Source organism: Delphinus delphis, chromosome 18 (assembly GCF_949987515.2).
Source record: "Delphinus delphis chromosome 18, mDelDel1.2, whole genome shotgun sequence".
Taxonomy (NCBI): domain Eukaryota; kingdom Metazoa; phylum Chordata; class Mammalia; order Artiodactyla; family Delphinidae; genus Delphinus; species Delphinus delphis.
Genome location: NC_082700.1, coordinates 2,831,408 through 2,854,724, shown reverse-complemented (window position 1 = coordinate 2,854,724; position 23,317 = coordinate 2,831,408). Strand labels below are relative to the sequence as shown.

At 46.1% G+C, this 23,317-nt stretch overlaps 1 protein-coding gene across 1 annotated transcript in view; it reads left to right on the top strand.

Annotated features, from left to right (window-relative positions):
- MIPEP (mitochondrial intermediate peptidase) overlaps nt 1-13,604 on the top strand; it is a 133,409-nt gene extending 119,805 nt beyond the window's left edge. The window contains exon 19 of the mRNA XM_059995707.1: nt 13,140-13,604. Within this exon, the coding sequence (XP_059851690.1) occupies nt 13,140-13,237 (98 nt within the window). The 3' untranslated portion in view covers nt 13,238-13,604. The remainder of the gene's footprint in view (nt 1-13,139) is intronic.
- The last annotated feature ends 9,713 nt before the right edge of the window (nt 13,605-23,317 follow it).

The following is a 23,317-nucleotide window of genomic DNA, read 5'->3' as shown; positions in this document are numbered from 1 at the left end:
TGATGAATATAGATGCAAAAATTCTCAACAAAATATTAGAAAGCCAAATCCAAAATATGTAAAAAGGATCATACACCATAATCAAGGGAGATTTATTCCAGGTACGCAAGGATGGTTCAGTACTCGCAAGTCAATCAGTGTGGTACAACACGTTAATAAAAATCAAATGATCGTCTCAAAAGACACAGCAAAAGTATTTGACAAAATTCAGCATCTATTCATGATTACAACTCTTACCAAAGTTGGTATAGAGGAAATATATCTCAACATAATCAAGAACATTTATGACAGACCACAGCTACCATCATACTCAGCAGTGAAAAGACGAACAAGCCTTTCCTCTAAATTCAGGAACAAGGCAGAGATGCCCACTCTTGCCATCAATTTAATATAGTATTAGAGGTCCTAGCCACAGCAGTCAGACAAGAAAAAGAAAGAAAAGGCATCCAAATTGGAAGGGAAGAAGTCAAACTGTCACTATTTGCAGATGACGATATTTTATATAGAAAACCCTGAAGTCTCCACCAAAAAGCTATTAGAATAAATAAATTCTGTAAAGTTGCAGGATACAAGATTAACATACAGAAGTCTGTTGCTTTTTCTGTACACTAATAATTATCAGAAAGGGAAAGCAAAACAAAAAAATCCTATTTAAAATCACATCAAAAAGCATAAAATACCTAGGAATAAATTAACCAAGAAGGTGAAAGGTCTAGCCACTGAAAACTATAAAACACTGATGAAGGAAACTGAAGATGATACAAAGAAATGGAAAGATATCCAGTGCTTTGGATAGGAAGAATTAATATTGTTAAAATGGTCATACCTCTCAAAGCAATCTACAGGTTTAATGCAATCCCTGTCAAAATACTGATGACATTTTTCACATAACTAGAATAAATAATCCTAAAATTTGTGTAGGACCACAGAAGACCCAGAATTGTCAAAGCAATCCTGAGAAAAAAGAACAAAGCTGGAGGCATAACCTCCCAGACTTCAGACTGTACTATAAAGCTACAGTAATAAAAACAGTGTGGTAATGGCACAAAAACAGACACACAGATCAGTGGAACAGTGAGCCCAGAAATAAACCCACGCACCTGTGGTCAATTAATCTACAACAAAGGAGGCAAGAATAAACAATGGAGAAAAGACAGTCTCTTCAAAGCTTAACAGCAAAGGAAACCATCAATGAAACAAAAAGACAACCTACAGAATAGGAGAAAATATTTGCAAATGGTATGACCAACAAGGGGTTAATATAAAAAATATATAAACAGCTCATACAACTCAGTATCAAAAAAACAATCCCAATCAAAAAATGGGCAGATGGCCTGAATACAGGTCATCTGTGACCTGTGGCCAACAGGCACATGAAAAGATGTTCAACATCGCTAATTATTAAGGAAATGCAAATAAAAACGACAGTGAAGTGTCGTCACACTGGTCAGAATGGCTGTCATCAAAACGTCTATAAATAAATATTGGAGAGAGTGTGGGGAAAAGTGTCGTCACACTGGTCAGAATGGCTGTCATCAAAACGTCTATAAATAAATATTGGAGAGAGTGTGGGGAAAAGGGAACTCTCATGCACTGTTGGTGGAAATGTAAATTGGTACAGTCACTAGGGAAAGCTGTATGAAGGTTCCTCAGAAAACTAGAAATAGAGCTACGGTATGATCTAGCAGTTCCACTCCAGGGTATATATGTAGAACAAAACGAAAACACTAATTTGAAAAGATACATGCACCCCAGTGTTCATAGCAGCACTGTTTACAATAGCCAAGACATGGAAGTAACCCAAGTGTTCATCCACAGATGAATGGATAAAAAGATGTGATACACACACACACGCACACACACGCACACGCAGTGGATTATTATTCATCCATAAAAACAATGAAACTCTGCCCTTTGCAGCAACGTGGATGGACCTAGAGAATATTATACTTAGTGAAATAAGACAGAGCAAGACAAATACTGTATGATATCACTTATATGTGGAATCTAAAAAGTAAAACGAACATATACAGCAAAACAGAAACAGACTCACAGATCTAGAAAACAAACTAGTGGTTACCAGTCGGGGGGAGGGAGCGGCCAGATGGGGTAGAGGATCAGGAGATACAGAGGCTACTATGTATAAGGAAGATTAGCAACCAAGATACACTGTACAGCACAGGGAATTAGAGCCGTCACTTTGTAATAACTGAGTGTAATTCATAAAAATCCTGAATCACTGCGCTATACACTTGAAACTAAAAGAAAATCGTAAGTCAACTCTACTTCAAAAACATTGTGATGATTATTAGAAAAGGGACAGGTTTTTATTCACATTATGAGATTTTTTCTGAATATTTTGTCGGCCCAAATATCTTTTGTGATACAACTTTTGTAACGCAAAAGAGAAGCAGGTCTAGGAAAGACGTCTGTCACCCAGCAGCTCAGTGTCGCCCTCTGCCCTGACTTCAGTCGCCACGTCTGCTCAGAAGTCGGGACGCCAGCTTTGCCTTTGTGCCCTGCTCGCCCACAGCAGGACTCCTGCTTCCCCGGCCTCAGTCCCTGGGTGGGGGGGGGGGCGGGGGGGGGCTGCCCTCCAGGCCATCCACTTGCTCTGTGAGGTGCTCTGCCCCCTGCACAGCTTTGCCTCCAGAAGCAGCGTGTGTTTCTTACGCGACACACACCTGGTGTCCCACAGGGCGCAATAAGACAGGCCTGCCCTGGTGTTTTATAATTCACCTGATGCAGGACCAGTCAGTCTGGGTAGATTACTGAAGTTACTTAAGGAACGGGCATTGAAGTGGAGAATACTTTCCCCCTGGGGGAGGTCGGAGGTGCATTCTGCCACCTCTTTTCCGGCACTGGGCGCTGCACTCTGTGACCGAAGGTGAGTCCACTCTCGGGGCTTTGCTGCAGCGGACTCAGGCCGCAGCCCTCGCACCCCGTCCCGCTCCGCCCGGAGCCCATGGGGACCTCCGGGGCCGAGTTCTCTCAGACACACCACCTCCGGGCCTGAGACTGAAACCTCTCTCCAGGGCGCTGGCTTTCGTTCAAAAGTATTACTGCAGTGTCCTGTGTTAGTGACCAGTAAGTAATCTGATTGAATGAAGAAAGCTTTATGTTAGTTGTTGATGAAGTTAATTCATTTAACTTAGCGAATATTTAGCAAATACTTGCTGCTAACCAGGCATTTCAGGGACACAGAAATAAGAAAGATACGGATCCTGCATTTACTTGAGGGGTGCAGCGTCCTGTAGGAATGACGAAGAGCATCCCCTCTGGGTCGTGTAGGCTGAGCCTGGGTACACGGCTTGGGGGCTTCAGGACTGCAGGGGTTCAGCCCTCCGACCGGTCAGCTACCTTGCACTCGCGTCCTCTGCACCGGTGGACGAGGCGGCCGTGAGCACCGGGGGAAGGGGCCGTGCGGAGGGTGCAGACCCAAGTGGGCAGGACAGGCCGCCTGCCTCGGGGGGCTCTGGACACGCCCCTCACGCTAGCAGCCGCGTCCACTCCCCAACATGTGTCCAGTCAGTTCTGGAGGCAGGCTGCCCCCTTCCTAGAGCTCATCACATTCTTTGCATATAAATAGCAAAGGTGGAGCTTGGAGAGAACAGATTAGTAGAGTTACAGATGCAAAGAGCTGAGGCTGAAAGACAAGGCCGGTATTTCAAAGATACGATAAACCAGGAGAAAACATGGGAAATGCCCTGCTGGAAAGAGCGCCGTTTTTCACTTTTCTGAAAAAATGGACTTTGGGATCCCAGGAATGAGCACCTCCTGTGGGTTACGGTGTCTTGTTGACACATCAGAAAGATAACCGCGTCCCGCGTGCTAGAAACCGATGGGCGCTGTGTATAATCTGGGGTGTAGGGCGGTGGGAAGCACATGCGCATTGGTCTCTTCACCTGGGTAGGAGGAGTCGGCCTCTACCAGGAAGCGACAGGCCTTTCCTGCTCTAAACTTAGCCCAGAAGCCTCTACTACCCTTGGATTTCCCCCTCTATCTTACTGTCAAATGCTCCAGTGAATAAATTCAACCAACATAATTTCTGCTAGCAAAGATGATAAAAAGCCTCTGGGAAAGTAGGTTTTAAACAGAATTTTAACCTGTAACGTGTCGACCGCACTTTGCATTGCACACCCCGCGTGGTTCTGGCCCTGGGAGAGCGAGTATGTCCACTGCACGCTCACTGGCCGTCATGGTCCAGCCTCTGCTCCTGCCCTCCCGCTCCCAGATAGTCTGCTTTTTAACAGGTTTATAACAGATGACAGCACGCCACAAGGAGAGTGACTCTCCGGAGAGGAGTGGGGGCAGTGGCCCCTTAATGCACCTGCACTGCTCTGGGGGGCGTGCGACTCCCTTCCCGGGAACAGAAGTAAGGCCGGGAGAAGCCGATGGGCCCCCTCGGTGGTGCAGAGCCCTTTCCCAGCACCCGTCCCCCTGGACAGGCTTTCAGCCACTGTTCACTTTGGGTGGGCCGTGCTCCTAGGCTCACTGGTGTCATCAGAACCTATTCCACCCGGACCCTTCCTGCCCCCAAAGCCTTGGGAATCCTGCAAAGCCCCACCAGCCCGTCACTGCCACCAGCCGGCAGACCCAGATCATCTCAGAAGAGATGGTGGGTCGCAGCCCTCTTCTGGGATCTCAAGGGTAGTTCAAAGACAGGTTCTAGTACAACCCAACTTCAGAGACACCTTTAACCCAAGATGCATCTCCCCCCACCTCTGCGGCCCATGGAAGCATGATGGGTCCAGAAGCCCTCTCGGCTGCCCTGCGAGCTTCGGGTGACACAGTGCCCTCGCGGGCTCTGAGCACCAAGCCACTGTCGTCAGAAGGGACAGAGCCCCCTATGCTGGCAGCTTCTGTCCAAAGCATGACCCTAGACTGCAGACTGGCACTCCCTGGCCGTCTTCTCTGAACAGCAGCGGATTGCTCTCTGCCTGCTGCGTGCATGGGATGGGCCGTCTCCCTTTGTGTTGCATCTGGGACAGTGCCCCTGGAGCCTGACTGCACTGAGGTCTCAGCCTTTCTCTTACGGGTAGATACCCTGTAGGGGACTCACTCCAAGAAACACCAACTATTCTGTTTCCGGATCATGTTGCGTAGACAGCGTTCTAACAGGAACGTAGATAGTATTCTTTGGAGTCTTCTGACTGCTCAGGGGAAACATCATAACGTGCTCTTTAAAGATGGTCGTTACAGATGATGTTCCTGACGCGTGGGTACAAGTGTGCTGTTAGAAAAGCAGGTGTCACCTCCTCAAAGCTCTCACCCGACACTCCCAGCTGACAGGATGGGGCTCAGAGCTCCCAGGGCTCAGGAATTAGGGGCCACAAGCATCGTGGCGGGGCTGACGCTGGGGACCCACTGAGGAATCTACACTCCAGAGTCCACTGATAAAGGGTAAACTCGTACTAGTAGAGACTTCGAGCAGATTTCAGTGGAAGAATTGAAACTGACGTAGCACCTCCGGGAATGTTGCCAGAGAGCACGGAGATGGGAAGGTTTCTCCTGGTTTAACTGGACCATCTCCTGAAAGATCGTTTGCAAGGTATCTCCCGTGTTCGAGACTCTTCAGCCATCTCCAAAAGAAACTCCTCCCGTGTGACTCTTACGTAACATCGCTAATAACGAAACTAGATTAAGGCATGATTATACCTAAACCTAATTTTCTTCTGTGCTTAACAGTTCATCTTTACATTAAAGTTTGTAAGATGGAATAATCCCTCCTTAATCTCAGAATTTGCACATCTCAAAGCATTTGACTACCATGATCAAGTTCTTTTTTGACCCCATCACATGTCAGGGTACATCAAGTAAGACACGTTTAGTTTCTTAATCCCTCTTCTTATAGCACTGAGTATGTTTAGTTTAAGCTGTAGGGTCAGGACAATAGCTAAACTCCACTTACATTTTCCCTTCAAGCAGTTTAAACAAAACAGAGCTTTAAAAAATTCTTAAAATCTTAAATCACACCCTCAAAGTAATTGGAATTTCAGCCCCACATTCATTTTTGTCTTCTTCCTGCACGTTTTTTTTTTCACTTGAGGGTGGGAATTTTATTAACATGTTGCAGTAGCCTTGTGTACTGATTTTCCTACGATACTTTAATGTTGGACATTACCAGTAAGACTAACTTCTGCTACTTTGGTATTCTCCAGTTGAACGGACAGGAGAGAGAGCAGTGCTGCCAACGTAGCAATAATGAGCAGCACTGTGCCCCCGTGCTGGGTGCTGCACGCTTAGGTAACCTCTTCCTGCCTGGGGTCACACCGTGGTGAGCAGTAGGACCAGGATGCAAGCTCAGGCCCGTCCTGTGTGGACTGCTGGGCTCGTACGCTTCTCTTTCAGGCTAGGCCAGGAAGCTTTTGCTTTGGAAGTAGTTGCGTGCATGTTGCACTGTAGCTCCCCTCTGCTCTTCCATAATTTTCGGTGACTGAGTTGCCTGGTACGCTGATGCTCAAAGAAGATGCTGTTGTGTTCCCCGGGCAGGACATCACAGAGACAGATCTGAAAGGCCGCACAGGCTAACTAGACCTGACAAGGTGTCAGCTGCCTTCCACACAGTAGTGGTTTTATGGCAAAATAAGATTTGCTGAGTGAGAATGCATGAACACAGGGCCAGCTGTGGTACTTCACAACACACTCACTGGCAGAAACCTTCTTTTCTTGCACACGGTAACAGGAATACGTGAGGAGAGCACGTCAGGGAAGCAGACCTAGAATTCAGTGGCGCTATGGGACCTACCACACAGTTTCAGTAACAGGGTGGACGGCGACCCTGAATAACAGCCAAGTGAACAGAACCCCTCCGCCTTCGCTTGCCTGGCTGTTTACCCAGCGTGGCCTCTGCAGTGGCTGAGCGCTTTCTGGAAGAAAGCAGTGGCAGCGGGCACCTGGCTTCCCAAGGCTGAGGCCTCCTTTTGTAAACGCGCTGATTTTTTCAGAGGGTGTGGACATGTTTAACGTGTGGGTGTGTTTGTTTAAGGAAGGCACCGAGCTTCAAAAGGCAAGATGTTTTGTAACCCAGAAATGTAACCAGTAAATGGAATGGTGAATCTGACGATGAAATTAGAATAAACTGATTAGTAAACAGAGCACGCCCGTGGGCTCCCCTTGCTGGGTTAGCTCCCACCCAGCAGGAAGCCCTGCAGGCAGGGCCCCCAGAGGCAGAGCCACGTCTCCAGTGTGACAGGTATTAGCCCAGCCGAGGGGGCAAGAGAGTTCTTGAGTTTGAAGGAGGAAAGGAATTTCACTTTCTGGCTGACATCCTCGTTCCCCCGAGAACTGATCGCAGATAGCGGGAACCACCTTTAGGAAAAGGTGTGGGCAGCTGCAGCCTGGCAGCCCAGCAAACTTCAAAGGAGAGAAAGATGAGCCAGCTGCCCGAGGCCCGGGAGAGACAGCTCTGGAATGAGCGCTGATCTCATAAAGTTCGCTTCAGCCTCTTCAAACTGCCAGGCCAGCCTTTGTACTGGAATTCTCCATCAGTCTGAGCCAAGTTTGACACATATAATTATTTCAGCATAAAAAGCAGCCGGGAACTATCACCATGGGCTTTAGAACCGAGGGTGGTGGTGGAGACATGCAGACTCCTCACTCGTTGCCCAGTCCGTGCGGATAACCCGACATTTGGTAACAGGGGACGGAGCCACGGCAGCTGAATATGTAGGCGAACCACAGGCTCAGTAGTTCCGGTCACTTCTTTTTAAGTTGTGGTTAAGCATATATAACATAAAATGTACCATTGTTGCCATTCACGGCCCTGTGCGATCATCACCGCTGTCCAGCGACAGGACTTTTCCATCATCCCAGTGAGCTCTTCTTGATAAACCTTTTATCACAGCTGCTAACAGGTAGAAATGGATTGACTCTAGTTCCTTCTTCTGTTTCCATCTTTCCGTAGATACAGTTATCTCATAAAATGCAGATGGCAAAAGCCAGAGAAAAGCAAAGCAAGCAATGATTCATTAGTTGGGTAATTAGCTTGTGATTGTGTTTGATGATAATGTCCTGAATACTTAATCAGAGACCAGGCTTTTGAAATTCAACTTGTGCAGAAAAACAAGCAACCTCATCCTTCAGCCCTTGAACTTCCGACCTGATGGTTACTGTTAGCAGTTACCAGTTAGCAGTTACCAGTTAGCAGTTACCAGTTACGGAGCCTTTTCCATGGTTAAATGTACTTTATTTAATCCTTATAACAGTCCAGCAAAGTAGATGACATTATATTTCACTCTACCAGTTTGCCTCTGCTCAGACTGCTTCTAGTAGAAGACGGAGCCCCAGAAGTTACGTGACTGGTCTGAAGTCCCTAACCAGGTGGCTGACGGGGTAGCTCAGGCCCCCACGCCAGTGCCTAAGGAAGAGTCATCTTTCCACTCTTTTCCTCCTTGGTAACCCTTCAGAGGAAGACATCGGGATAGTCAGGGACGAGAATGGACTGAAATTTTGAATTATAAGATGCTGTGCGGAACCAGGGAACGTTCCACTCAGCCTAAAACCCTAACCTGCCCAGCGCCTGCTCCTGCATGGCAGCTCCTCTGCTTTTCAGAGCTGGCTTGTTGTCCCCTAGATAAATGACACCTGTAGACCTTAAACAGAAACCCGACAGACATACCTTCATTTAAGCCAAGTACTGGCGCTGCGTCTGAAATATAAGAGTATGGTTGCTTTCATCTCTGATTCTAAAAGAATTGGGGGGGCGCGGGTTACGCGTCCCGGCCACCTCAGGCATTGAGGGCCTGGCCTGACGGGTGCCCAACCCATGCACCTCCACTGCACCTTGAGGCCCACAGTCAGAAGGGTGTTCCCTTCCCCGATCCCACCAGGAAGGAACCCATTTCAGGAGGACCCTGGAGCTGCTGGGGCAGTGTTCCCGCCCCCTCACCCTGCCCACCTCCCACTGCAGCAGCCAGGCCTGCGGGCGGAGCCGTCTCTCTCCCTGCTCAGGCCAGGGCCGCTCTCCTTTCCCCACCAGTGGGCTTGGACAGAGGGAATCTGATAGGAAAGCCTGTTTGTGTGTCACCTGTTTACTTTATCTGTGGGAAAGAAGACATGGTCATTTAAATGAAAAAAGAAGAAACAAAAACCACCTGCTTCTAGTCTAAACCGTGAGTCTAGAAAGTTGGTCCTTAATCAGAGAGAAATGTCAGTGTCCCCCGGGCCTCACTCAGTCCCTCTTCATAACATGTGAACCAATCTTTTCATCAGCTGGCAATCTACTTGAAAGGAACAGAACCAACTTTGACCAAGCAGAGAAGGAGTTTGGGGAAACAGTACAGAGGTCGCCACGGAGTCAAAGGGAGAAGCCGAAACACAGCTGAGAGCGCGTGGCTTCCGGGGCCAGCGAAGGGCGCGGACCAGCTCCTCGGGGTTGCTGGGTGCCGCGTTCAGCCGCCCCATGGTCCGCAGCTGCTCGTCCCTCTGCCCTGGGAGCAGGTCCCGGAGGGGTGCAGCGGGCGCGGAGCTGGGCAGCGAGGCCTGCCCCCCAGCTGCCCCAGTGCCGGGGCCTCCGAGCAGAAGCCCCTCCTGCCTCGCGATGCAGCCTGCGACCCTCGAGACCGTAACTCAGGGCCGTCAGGCCTTTTAGGGCAGCTGCCCCGTCCTTCGAGGTCCCGGAACACGTGGTTTGAGCAGAGCAGTCAGGACCAAAAGGTTCGGGTTTGTTCCAGTTTTTATCAGCGTATTTGCCTCTCTGGTAAAACGAGGAGGAAAACAAAGTCATCCTCCGCAACCGCTGTGGCTCCGAGGGGGGCGGGCAGGCGGAAGCCCGCTGTCCTTCCTTCCGCGAGGACTCGGCGGCAGGCCCGGCGCACCTGCCTTTCCTACATCGCTGTCCACACTTCTCCTTTCAGGCGTGAGGCTGCCCTCGGTTTTGTTTTACTGTTTCGGCTCCCTGGCCCCCGACTCAGGTGATGTCCACAGAGAAGCATGTGTAAACTCACCCGCTCGTGGACTCGGCACCTCCAGCCGGGTTCCCGGGGCTCCTGCGAAATTGCACGTCTCATCACCACCCTTTTAAGACTAAGACTTGAAGACAGAGGGGACGTGTTCGTCAGCTTTTCTAAAAACCTCAGAGTTCTTGCAATCTTTTTTACCATCCACATACATAAAAGCCAATTTCAATTTTTCTTATTCGTGGAACTGCCTGAAAACATTGTGTTTCTCTTAATTCTTTGTGCCGAAGTTAGTTCAGGTTGACACTTGCCAAACACTTCGATCTAATTAAAGCGAGGACACCGCAGCCATATTGCAGGAGAATCCCTGCCCCGGTAACTCCCCCATCCCTCTCCGTGTGGATTCTCTTTACCAGTCACATCACACACACAGTTACTGAACCATTCACCTGTGATGGGATTTTATTTAAAACTGCCCTGAGCGTGTTACATTCTTCCCGCACTGCTGCCATGACTGCCGTTCTCTGAGACGCAGAAGTGGCTGGAGGTGGGCCTCGCGGGGGGCATGTGCCCCTGAGGTGCGGCCACGGAGGACAGAGCAGGGCCCTGTGAACGTGGGCAGCTTGTGGAGGGAACGTGACACTTCACAGGGATGCGAGGGCCAAGCTTGACTGCACGGGTCAGCTCCACCTCTAACGTGCTCCCCAGGGGGAGTGACCGTGTCCGTGGGTCCAGGCCTGGGCCTGCCCCGAGCTCTGCGTTCCACCGCGGAGGGCACCCAAACGTCATGAGCGGTTGGTTCCCCGGCGCTCTGTTCTCCCTCCAGACCCCAGGCGCTCTGTGCGCTGCCCACCGGGTGCCTTGCCTAGGCCGCCCTCTCCACCGCAAAGGCCCTAGCTTGAGCCTGAGCCTTCCCCATCTCACGTTTCTGCAGGCCCCCATCTGCCCCACGGAGCCTTCGGAATCTCTGCCACGCACGACATCCTTCTCCCTCTGTTCTCCCGCTGGCTGCCATCTATGTGCTGTTAACACCCGAAGCTGACTCTTCCCCGAACGCTTTATGTGGAAAGTTTTCAGGCATTCAGCAAAGTCACGTGAACTGTAAACACTCACATACTTGCCCTTTAGAGTCTACACGTAACATTTTGCTCTGCTTTGTCACGTGTCCATCTGTCCATTCCTCCGTCCACCCATCACATATATGTATTTTCAAAACAAGGTGCAGACGTAAGTGCGTTTTACCCCAGACGCTTCTGTGTGCGTATAACTAGAGTTAGTGTTGGTTACGTAACGTTTACACGTGGTGAAAGGCACAGATCCTTAACGTTCCATTTACTGAGTTTTGACGAGCTATATACCTGGGTGTCACAAATCACGGTCCAGATAGAGAACTTTCCCATCACACCAGGACCTTCTGGGTCGGTCACCATCCCCACTCCCGAAGGCAACCACCGCTCCAGTTTTTTTCGCCACGGCTTAGTCCGGACCTTCTTGGAAGTGAATATAAACGAAACAGGCAGCGTGTGTTTTGTGTGGGCCCTTGTGTGCAATGCACTGTGTCTGAGGCCTGCCCGAGGTGTTGCCTGGGTCAGTAGTTCTTTCCTTCTCGTTGCTGGTGCCGTTCCACTGTGTGAAGACACCACGAACGTCCACCTGCAGCCTGGTAATGGGAGCTTGGGTCGTTCCACTTTAGGCTGCTGGGAACGTGCCTGCATTTCTCTCGGCTAATACCTAGGAGGAAACAGGTGGGTCCCGGGGCAGGTGTGTGCTGAGCTTTACAGAAACCGCTGGACCTTTTTCTGAAGGGCTCTCGCATCTCACCCTCTGCCCCTGCTGGGTGACGAGCCATGGCGCCCAAGGCCTTGACTGCGTTTGCTGTCTTCAGCCCTGGGACTTCAGCCGTCCCGGTGGGACATCATGGTGTCTCTTTGTGGCTTTTCCTTTCCTGGATGACAGTGATGTTGTGTGTCTTCTCAGGGCCTGTTAGTTCCGTGTTTATTCAGGTATCTTTTTTTGTGAAAGGTCTGCTCAAATCTTTCGTCCATTTTTTATTTTTACAAGTATTTTTATGATAAGTTGGAGTTCTTTATATTTTCTGGATACCAGTCCTGTGTGAGATATGTGTTGTGTCAGTATTTTCTCCCATTCTGTCATTTACCTGTTCATTTTTTTTAACAGTTTCTTTGCAAGGCGGGAAGTTATAAATTTTGATGAACTCTAATGTATCTTTTTTTCTTTTATGGTTATTACCGTCTGTGTCCTAAGAGACCTTTGCCTACCTCAGAGTCACAAAGATATTCTGTGTTTTCTTCTAGACACTTAATAATTTTAGCTTTTACAATTAGGTCTGTGCCCATCTCACATTAATGGTTATGTACGGTACGTGACAGGGGTCAAGGTTAACTTTCCCCACATGGCTGTCCAGGTCCACACGGTGTACTTCTGTGATTGTGTCCTTCCTGCCCTCATACTGACTTGGCCTGGTCCTTCACACAGCGAACACTCAAGGCATGTTAACTGAATTGCACTGAGAGAGCCCTGTTCAACCTTGAGTTAGCATTACCTGCCAGGAGCACAGGCCGGGGCCACAGGGGTCATTGCTTGAATGTTGTCTTTGGCTTCCTGAGTGAAGAGTGGAGATCAGTTCAGCTTTTTACTGAATTGCTACTATATGCTAGACAGGGTGCCTCACTGCTTTCTAGTACAGCTTCTTATTCTAGCTTTATTGAAACCTTGTATGTCAGATGAGGAAATCTGAGAACCAGACATTAGGAGTTCTCCAAGACAGGCAGGTCTGGAGGAAAGCCAATAACTTGTGTCTGATATAAGACTTCTGCAAGATAATTAACAGTTGAATGATTTTAAAGTGCACAGGACTTGATAATAACACTTGGCAGGTAATTAAACATATTAAATTCTGAACCAGCCCAAAGATAGCTGAAAAATTAAGTCTTCTGACATCACTCCAAGTGTATAGTAATATGTGCAAAATAAAAACCCCCGGGAAACATATTTGGCTCGAAATCTCTAAGCTAAGAGTTTGATTAGATAGTAAAAAAGGCATTAAAACAAGAAAAGCTTCGGGGCCCATGCACTGCCCAGGACTTTTTGAAACGTCCTCACAGTCAAGCTCGCGGTTCACAAGGCCGAATGTCCCCTGACCCTGCAGATTTGATGTGTGTCTTGGTCCCCGTGTATTGTCTGCGGAGAATGAGCGGCTCCTCTTTTCTTCGTCCGCAGGTATGCTTCAGAAGTGTCCTTCTATCGATGACTTCGTAAATGCCCTTGTTTCCGACCTGGATGTGGACTTGGAAACTTTCCTCATGGATTCTAAATGATGGGAACACCGTGAATCCTTTAAATCAGTCACGGAGATATCAATTTTGTTGTAAATGCTACAACTTTGAACGTTTGTTTCTGATTTCAGCAGTCAATTCTGTAATAACTTATGAAAAACCTCAAACCAGTGGAACTTGGAATAACTAACTTTTTAAAATTATGCTGGCTTTTAGCCTGTTTGTTTGGCAGATTTTTGAACATAAGGAAATCCATTCAGTGAGCGAGTGCAAACCAGAACACAGAGGTGTTAGCGTCAGGGGCCAGACACCCTCAGCCCAGCCCCGCTCCTGGTGAGCTAGCTTTTCCCTGTCCGATACCTTTACTTGGTTAGAGACATAATAAAAAGCAAAGTTATTTCCGTTTGAAGCCGTCTTCAGAAAGATTACACATATAGCTCCTCTGCGTGATTTCTTATAAGTGGCTTTGAAAATGGAAAGTCAGTTACAGTGACCGAGAAACCAAGTGTGGTTTCCAAAGTGTTTGTAATCGACTGTGTTGGCTTTTCCTGTGTGTTTAGGAATATACTATACAGATGGACTCAGAACAGAGGGCACCTGAACTCACACTTTTCTGACTTGACGATGAATATACAAAAATAAGTGCAGGTACAGTTAGTAAAATGTGTCAAGTCCAGCGACTGATAAATACGGAAACTGGGATTCAAACCCTGTCTTTATCCTAAACATTATTGCATACCGTATCACCATGTGTTAATAACAGAAAAGAAAGACACCGTTTAATAGGCTTTTCACACCTTCAAAGTCAAGAATTTAATTACAGGCTTTCATTTAAAATGACACCTGCTAGTGGCCTCTTCCTGCTTCTCCTCCCTAAAAGACCAGTGCTGATGCAAAAAGGCAGAATTAAAAATCCCCAAAACTAGGACACATGTCCAACCTACTCACAGAATCTGGAGGAATTTCTACAAGCTAGAAACAGACGAGACGGGATAAAGAAACGTCAGTGACGCACGCATGCCGGGTCCACCTGGATGCTGAGGTGAGGGGAGGGGCGACCCTCCGTTCTCTCCCCACCTCCTGCCCACACAGGTAACACGCTGTGTGCACCAGCCCGGGAGCCGCGGCCCCGCGAACCTCCCGTGGGGCTTCCGCGTTAGCCACACGAGGCCTGTTCTCCTCTCCCAGCTCCTCCCCGTTTGGCTCTCAGTCTGTGAACACGTGGAAACCACAGTGCAGAGAATCCTTGGGCGGGAAGGAGGGCAGGCCTGCAGCAGTCGCTCCCCCGTGGGAGGTGTGGGGTGATGCCGCAGGGACAGCCGGATGCCAGTGCCCAGGGCAGGAGCGGCTGCTTCTGTCCCCACCCACACGGTCTGTGAGCTGAGGGAGGCGACGCTAACTCTCATCTGGGAAACGGACCCAGAGAAACTGACACCAACCTGCCGTCCGTTACAGGTAAGTCTGAAAAGGTGCTTTAACAGCTCCAGGTGTACCGAGCCACCAGCCCCTGGGCCTTTATCCTCCCTTTTCAGCTGAGGGTGAGTGAGCAGAAAAGGAAATCTGTGCAGAGCTTCAGAAAAAGGAAGGGAAGATGCGGGAAGATCCCAACTTTGAACACTATTCTTAAAAGGAACTAAGGCACACTGTAGAAAACATCTCTGCCATTCTTAGTGAGACTTGAGAAAACACGGTATTTATGAAGCCGAAAGCCATAAAGAAAGAACAAGCGGAAATTTAAAATAGGCGAATCTAAAAAAGAAGAGAGGCAGAATAAGAAAAAAACAAATGCAGAGAAACTGAAACATAGTGCAGTGATTTAAAACATGATCAAAGCAGAAAAGACCAAAACTGCCAAGGAGAAATGAGAAGCATCTCACTCAGAGTGCAGGTTAAATTCAGGGACACGGTGAAAACCGGCAGCCAGGAAGCAGTGCAGAATCCCGGGGACAAAGGCAGGACAGCTGGAACAGAAACAGCAACAAAACCCAAAGTCTCGCGTCCTCCTGTGTTCCCAGTGCTCAGAACAGCGACCAGCACATAGTAGGAGCTCTGGTCAAGACATGCTAGTCAATGAATTTAAGGAAACTTTTTTGAGATGGAAAAAAATGGATGTGTAATTTAAAAGGGAATCCTTGATGCTGCCTAACAATGAGAATGTGCTTAATGCCACTGAACTATATACAATTAAAAATGGTTAAAACAGTCAAGTTTTTGTTATGTATGATTTACCACAATTTTTTAAAGCAAAGTAAATAAATGCAAGCAAAGAGAGAGAAGAGAATCCTGCATTCTAGATCAAAACGAACAAAGAAAACAGTAAAAGGAGACCCCACACACACCCAGACAGACTCTGCCTTTCGTTTTGAGAACTTAAATATAAATACAATTAAAATTATCAGCCAACTGATCCCAAACTGGGCATTTCCCAGGAGTTGTTAGTGTTCCACGAACTCCAAAGGGTCCCAGGGTTAAATACATTTGTAAAATACAAGCGAGCTCTGTGTGTCACCATGTGCACATCAGCAGTCCTGCACTCACAACACCTATTTCCCACACGTGTTTGATGAGGGGGCCCCCCGCTTTGCTGGAGGACCTACTGATGACATTTGTCAGAACACTGGGGACTAACTGTTGAAAGCATCCAGCTAGAAACAACAGGCTTACACAGAAAGGAACAAAGCGCACGGCGCTCCCAGAATTCAACTGTTCATCGCTGTGAAAGCCAAAGGACAGTGAAAAAAAGTTTTCAGAGGTAAAGGCTGAGATGCAGAATGGCGTTCTCAGATATACGAGGGCTCAGGAGACATCTCAGCTTTGTACCTTTCTTTAAAATCACTAGAAGAATAAGTAATTTCGAGCGAGTCAAAGCAAAGGAAATCCCTAAGGAACTTGTAAGAATTCTGAGGGGTCATCACCTCTCTTCTCAACAACAGCTGGATAAATCATAACAGCAAATTATCTTACTATGAATGCTTTTCCTTATGATGGGAATAAGCCCACAACACACAGCAGTTCCTCTGGGAAAAATTCTCTCCAGTACTTTACGGTTTACCAGCAGCTTCCAAAAATCCAGTTTAAACTACTTACGTGCTAAAAATAATAATCATCATCTAGAGAAAGAACTAGAGGATAATGAGTAAAATGTTAATGTGATTGTCCTTAGTGTTGAGATTTGGGCCTTTTATTTTTCTTCTATTTCCAAATTAAAAAAAAATAGGTAATGTGTTCATTTTAATATAATTTAAAATTTACAAAAACTTTAATCATGACAGAGCTAAACTTAAAAGCGTGTTTCCAGTTCTGAAGGAATGCTTGGCTGATGTAAGCAAATTCAGAAAATGCTTCTGAGACATTCAGGGAACAACCCGTACAGTCAGAAACTTTACTAATACCCAAGGGTTAGCGTGATTTGCTCAAAGCGACTGAGATAAAACATGAATAGCAGTAGTGCTTGACATTCATTTAGCATTTTTCAGTTCACGAAGAACTTTATCACGTGGTCATCTCAGGTGCGACCCATCACCCAAGAGGTTACAGGGCGCAGGCAGTGTCAGGACTCTGCCGCCACAGTGGGGCAGACAGGCTGGCGATGCGTCGGCTGCCGAGCTGGTCACGCCGATGCAGGACTCCCGGACTGTGCCCCCTCCCCTGCGCACGGGTCTTCAGGAGAGGATGTGGATCTCCTGCAGGGGCTCAGGTGCACATTCAGACAGAGCGCTGGGTGGTTACAGGGCCCACTGGGCCTGATGTCGCGCGTGGTCTTTCTGCCTGAGGAAGCCTGTGCCCGTGGACAGACAGACGATGAGACATTACAGCATCAGACCAGGAGGGATGAGGGTGGGAGGAGAGAGAGGAGAGGCCATCTGGAAAAAGTCTTCCACAGAACTTGCCATCCACTGGGTGGTGGCAGGTGGCAGGTGGCACCTTTGTACTCTTTAAATCGTGACTCGATGTTTTTAGAAAACCACGTGGGAAGCAGCGCTAGGACAAGCCTGTGGTGGCCATTGGGACGGTCCTTTATGATCAGCTGCTTAATTCGCATCCTTTGAGTAAGACTGTCCAGCAGTGATGAGCTGTTCTCCAGGCCCGTTTCTCCATCGCACCGGCAGAGAAACCAGCCGGACCGTGTTAGGTGCCTTTCTGCAATCCCGACGCACCGGGCCAAGGGCAACTGCTCTCCACAGGCACCCGACCTGTTTATTATTTCCTCCAACTTTATGTTTATTTTGCTATTCATTTTCTTATGTCTTGGGTTAATTAATTTTTAATTTTCAGCCTTTCTTTTCTCAGATGTGCATCTCAGTCTATAAACTTTCTTCGAAGTACTGCTTTAATTACATCCCAGAAGTGTCCACATGGAGTATTTTCATTATTATTCTATTCAAAATATCTAATGTAGTCTAATGGGTAATTTAGAAGTGTATCTATTGCATTGTGGTCAGAGTACATATTCTGTACCATTTCAGTCTTTTGCAATTTACTGAGACCCACTTTAGGGCCCTGTATATGGTCAATACCGACTGTAAACATGTTAGGTGTGCTTGGGAAGAACGTGTATTTTTTAGTTGTTATGTGCAAGGTGCGTTTTCTTCATCTTTTGTCTGCTTAATCTGCTTTAAAACATCTGAAAGATGTATTAAAAATCTCTTGCCATAATTGCATATTTATCTATTTACTACTGTAATTTGGTCAGTTTTCGCTTTATAGATTTTGAGGCCATATTGCTAACTACAAACAAATTTAGAATTCTTATATCTTCCTAGTAAATTTTTAAATTATTATGATGTGATTCTCTTTATCTCTCCTTGTACCTTTTAGCTTAAAACTTATTTTGCCTGATTTATTATAACTACACAAGTTTTCCTTTGTTTAATATCTGCAGGATATATTTTTTGTTCCTTCACTATCTCATTATTTGGTGTGTCTTTTATACATGCCATGTTGCTTCTTATTCTGATATTCTTTTTTTTTTTTTGCGGTACACGGGCCTCTCACTGCTGTGGCCTCTCCCGTTGAGGGGCACAGGCTCCGGTCCCGCAGGCCCAGTGGCCATGTTTCACGGGCCCTGCCGCTCCGTGGCATGTGGGATCCTCCCGGACCTGGGTACGAACCCGTGTCCCCTGCATCGGCAGGCAGACTCTCAACCACTGCGCCACCAGGGAAGCCCTGATCTAGTTTTAAAAAACTGTTTTCTGTGGGGTAGTCCAAATGCCTAATCCACCATTACCAGAAACCTATAATTCTGTTCCTCTAAGATCTAAACATAGAATTACCGTATGATCGAGCAATTCCACTCCAAGTTTTATACCCAAAGTTATTGAAAGCAGGAACTTGAATTTATATTTGTGCACCAATGTTCATTGTAGCATTATTCACAATAGCCAAAAGGTGGAAACAACCTAAATGCCCATCAACAGATAAATGGGTAAACAAAATATGCTGTATCCCTATAATGAAACATCACTTGACCATGAAAAGGAATGAAGTTCTGGCACCTGCTACAACATGGATGAAACTCAAAAAATTATGCAAAGAAGCCAGACACAAAAGGACAAAGACTGTATGATTCCACTTACATGAAATATCTAAAATAGGCAAATTCATCACAGACAAAAATTAAACTGGAGGTTACCAGGGGCTGGGGTGGGGTAATGGGGGAATTATCATAGAGTTACAGAGCTTCTGTTTCAAGTGATGCAAAATTTTTGAAAATAGAGAGTGGTGATGGTTGCCCAACAATATGAATGTAATTAATGCCACTGAATTGTACACTTAACAATGGTTAGAATGGAAAATTTTGTGTTGAAAATACTTTATCAAAATGTCACATAGTGACTGGTTCAAGATGGAGGAGTAGAAGAACGTGCCCTCACTCCCTCTTGCGAGAGCACCGGAATCACGACTAACTGCTGAACAATCATCAACAGGAGGACACTGGAACTCACCAAAAAGGACACCCCACATCCAAAGACAAAGGAGAAGCCACGAGACGGCAGGAGGGGCACAACCACAGTGAAATCAAATCCCATAACTGCTGGGTGGGTGACTCACAGACTGGAGAACACTTATACCACAGAAGTCCGCCCACTGGAGTGAAGGTTCTGAGCCCCATGTCAGGCTTCCCAATCTGGGGGTCCGGCAATGGGAGGAAGAACTCCTAGAGAATTAGACTTTGAAGGCTAGCGGGATTTGACTGCAGGACTTCAACTGGATGGGGTGGGGGGGGATGGGGGGAAACAGAGCAGGATTTGATTGCAGGACTTCAACAGGACGGGGGCGCAGGGGGCGGGAAACAAAGTGTGTGCATTGGGACCCGGGAAAGGAGCAGTGACCCCATAGGAGACTGAACCAGACCTACCTGCTAGTGTTGGAGGGTCTCATGCAGAGGCGGAGGGCGGCTGTGTCTCACCATGAGGACAAGGACACTGGCAGCAAAAGTTCTGGAAGTACTCCTTGGCGTGAGCCCTCCCAGAGTCCACCACTAGCCCCACCAAAGAGCCCGGGTAGGCTCCAGTGCTGGGTCGCCTCAGGCCAAACAACCAACAGGGAGGGAACCCAGGCCGACCCATCAGCAGACAAGCAGATTAAAGTTTTACTTAGCTCTGCCCACCAGAGCAACAGCCAGCTCTACCCACCACCAGTCCCTCCCATCAGGAAACTTGCACAAGCCTCTTGGATAGCCTCATCCACCAGAGGGCAGACAGCAGACGCAAGAAGAACTACAATCCTGCAGCCTGTGGAACAAAAACCACATTCACAGAAAGACAGACAAGATGAAAAGGCAGAGGGCTATGTACCAGATGAAGGAGCAAGATAAAACCCCAGAAAAACAACTAAATGAAGTGGAGATAGGCAACCTTCCAGAAAAAGAATTCAGAATAATGATAGTGAAGATGATCCAGGACCTCGGAAAAAGAATGGAGGCAAAGATCAAGAAGATGCAAGAAATGTTTAACAAAGACCTAGAAGGATTAAAGAACAAACAAACAGAGATGAACAATACAATAACTGAAATGAAAAATACACTAGAAGGAATCAATAGGAGAGTAACTGAGGCAGAAGAACAGATAAGTGACCCGGAAGACAGAATGCTGGAATTCACTGCTGTGGAACAAAGAAAAAAGAAATGAAATGAAGACAGAAATGAGACCCCTGGGACAACGTTAAATGCAACCACATTCGCATTATAGGGGTCCCAGAAGGAGAAGAGAGAGAGAAAGGACCCGAGAAAACATTTGAAGAGATTATTGTCGAAAACTTCCGTAACATGGAAAAGGAAATAGCCACCCACGTCCAGGAAGCGCAGAAAGTCCCATACAGGATAAACCCAAGGAGAAACACGCCAAGACACACAGTAATCAAACTGGCAAAAATTAAAGACAAAGAAAAATTATTGAAAGCAGCAAGGGAAAAATGACAAATAATATACAAGGGAACTCCCATAAGGTTAACAGCTGATTTCTCAGCAGAAACTGTACAAGCCAGAAGGGAGTGGCATGACACACTTAAAGTGATGAAAAGGAAGAACCTACAACAGAGATTACTCTACCCAGCAAGGATCTCATTCAGATTCAATGGAGAAATCAAAAGCTTTACAGATAAGCTAAGAGAATTCAGCACCCCCAAACCAGCTTTACAACAAATGCTAAAGGAACTTCTCTAAGTGGGAAACACAAGAGAAAAAAAGACCTACAATAAGAAACCCAAATCATAGGGGTAAGGCAGGAATAAAGACGCAGACCTCCTAGAGAACGGACTTGAGGTTATGGGGAGGGGGAAGGGTGAGCAGTGACGGGGCGAGAGAGAGTCATGGACATATACACACTAACCAACGTAGTAAGATAGATAGCTAGTGGGAAGCAGCCGCATGGCACAGGGATATTGGCTCGGTGCTTTGTGACAGCCTGGAGGGGTGGGATAGGGAGGGTGGGAGGGAGGGAGACGCAAGAGGGAAGAGATATGGGAACATATGTATATGTATAACTGATTCACTTTGTTATAAAGCAGAAACTAACACACCATTGTAAAGCAATTATACCCCAATAAAGAAGTTAAAAAAAAAAAAGCCAAATCAATTAAGAAATGGTAATAGGAACATACATATCAATAATTACCTTAAACGTGAAAGGATTAAATGCTCCAACCAAAAGACACAGGCTCACTGAATGGATACAAAAACAAGACCCATATATATGCTGTCTACAAGAGACCCACTTCAGACCTAGGGACACATACAGACTCCAAGTGACAGGATGGAAAAAGGTATTCCATGCAAATGGAAATCAAAACAAAGCTGGAGGAGCAATATTCATATCAGATAAAACAGACTTTAAAATAAAGAATGTTACAAGAGACAAGGAAGGACACAACATAATGATCAAGGGAACCAAGAAGAATCCAAGAAGAAGATATAACAATTATAAATATGTATGCACCCAACATAGGAGCACCTCAATACATAAGGCAACTGCTAACAGCTATAAAAGAGGAAATCGACAGTAACACAATAATAGTGGGAGACTTTAACACCTCACTTACACCAATGGACAGATCATCCAAACAGAAAATTAATAAGGAAACACAAGCTTTAAATGACATAATAGACCAGATAGATTTAATTCATATTTATAGGACATTCCATCTAAGAACAGCAGATTACACTTTCTTCTCAAGTGCACATGGAACATTCTCCAGGATAGATCACATCTTGGGTCACAAATCAAACCTTGGTAAATTTAAGAAAATTGAAATTATATCAAACATCTTTTCTGACCACATGCTATGAGATTAGAAATCAATTACAGGGAAAAATGTAAAAAACACAAACATATGGAGGATAAACAATACATTACTAAATAACCAAGAGATCACTGAAGAAATGAAAGAGGAAATAAAAAAATACTAGAGACAAATGACAATGAAAACACGATAATCCAAAACCTATGGGATGCAGCAAAAGCAGTTCTAAGAGGGAAGTTTATAGCAATACAATCCTACCTCAAGAAACAAGAAAAATCTCAAATAAACAATCTAACCTTACACCTAAAGGAACTAGAGAAAGAAGAACAAACAAAACCCAATGTTAATAGAAGGAAAGAAATCATAAAGATCAGAGCAGAAATAAATGAAATAGAAACAAAAAAATCAATAGCAAAGATCAATAAAACTAAAAGTTGGTTCTTTGAGAAGATAAACAAAATTGGTAAACCATTAGCCAGACTCATCAAGAAAAAGAGGGAGAGGACTCAAATCAATAAAATTAGAACTGAAAAAGGAGAAGTTACAACACACACCGCAGAAATACAAAGCATCCTAAGAGACTACTACAGGCAACTCAATGCCAATAAAATGGACAACCTGGAAGAAATGGACAAATTCTTAGAAAGTTATAACCTTCCAAGACTGAACCAGGAAGAAACAGAAAATATGAAGAGACCAATCACAAGTAATGAAATTGAAACTGTGATTAAAAATCTTCCAACAAAGAAAAGTCCAGGACCAGATGGCTTCACAGGTGAATTCTATCAAACATTTAGAGAAGCGCTAACACCCATCCTTCTCAAACTCTTCAAAAAATTGCAGAGGAACGAACACGCTCAAACTCATTTTACAAGGCCACCATCATCCTGATACCAAAACCAGACAAAGATACTACAAAAAAAGAAAATTACAGACCAATATCACTCATGAATACAGATACAAAAATCCTCAACAAAATACTAGCAAACAGAATCCAACAACACATTAAAAGGATCATATACCATGATCAAGTGGGATTTATCCCAGGGATGCAAGGATTCTTCAATATACACAAATCAATCAGTGCGATACACCGTATTAACAAACTGAAGAAGAAAAACCATATGATCATCTCAATAGATGCAGAAAAAGCTTTTAACAAAATTCAACACCCAGTTATGATAAAAACTCTACAGAAAGTGGGCATAGAGGGAACCTACCTCAACATAATAAAAGCCATATACGACAAAGCCACAGCAAACATGATTCTCAATGGTGAAAAACTGAAAGCATTTCCTCTAAGATCGGGAACAAGACAAGGATGTCCACTCTCACCACTATTATTCAACATAGTTTTGGAAGTCCTAGCCACGGCAATCAGAG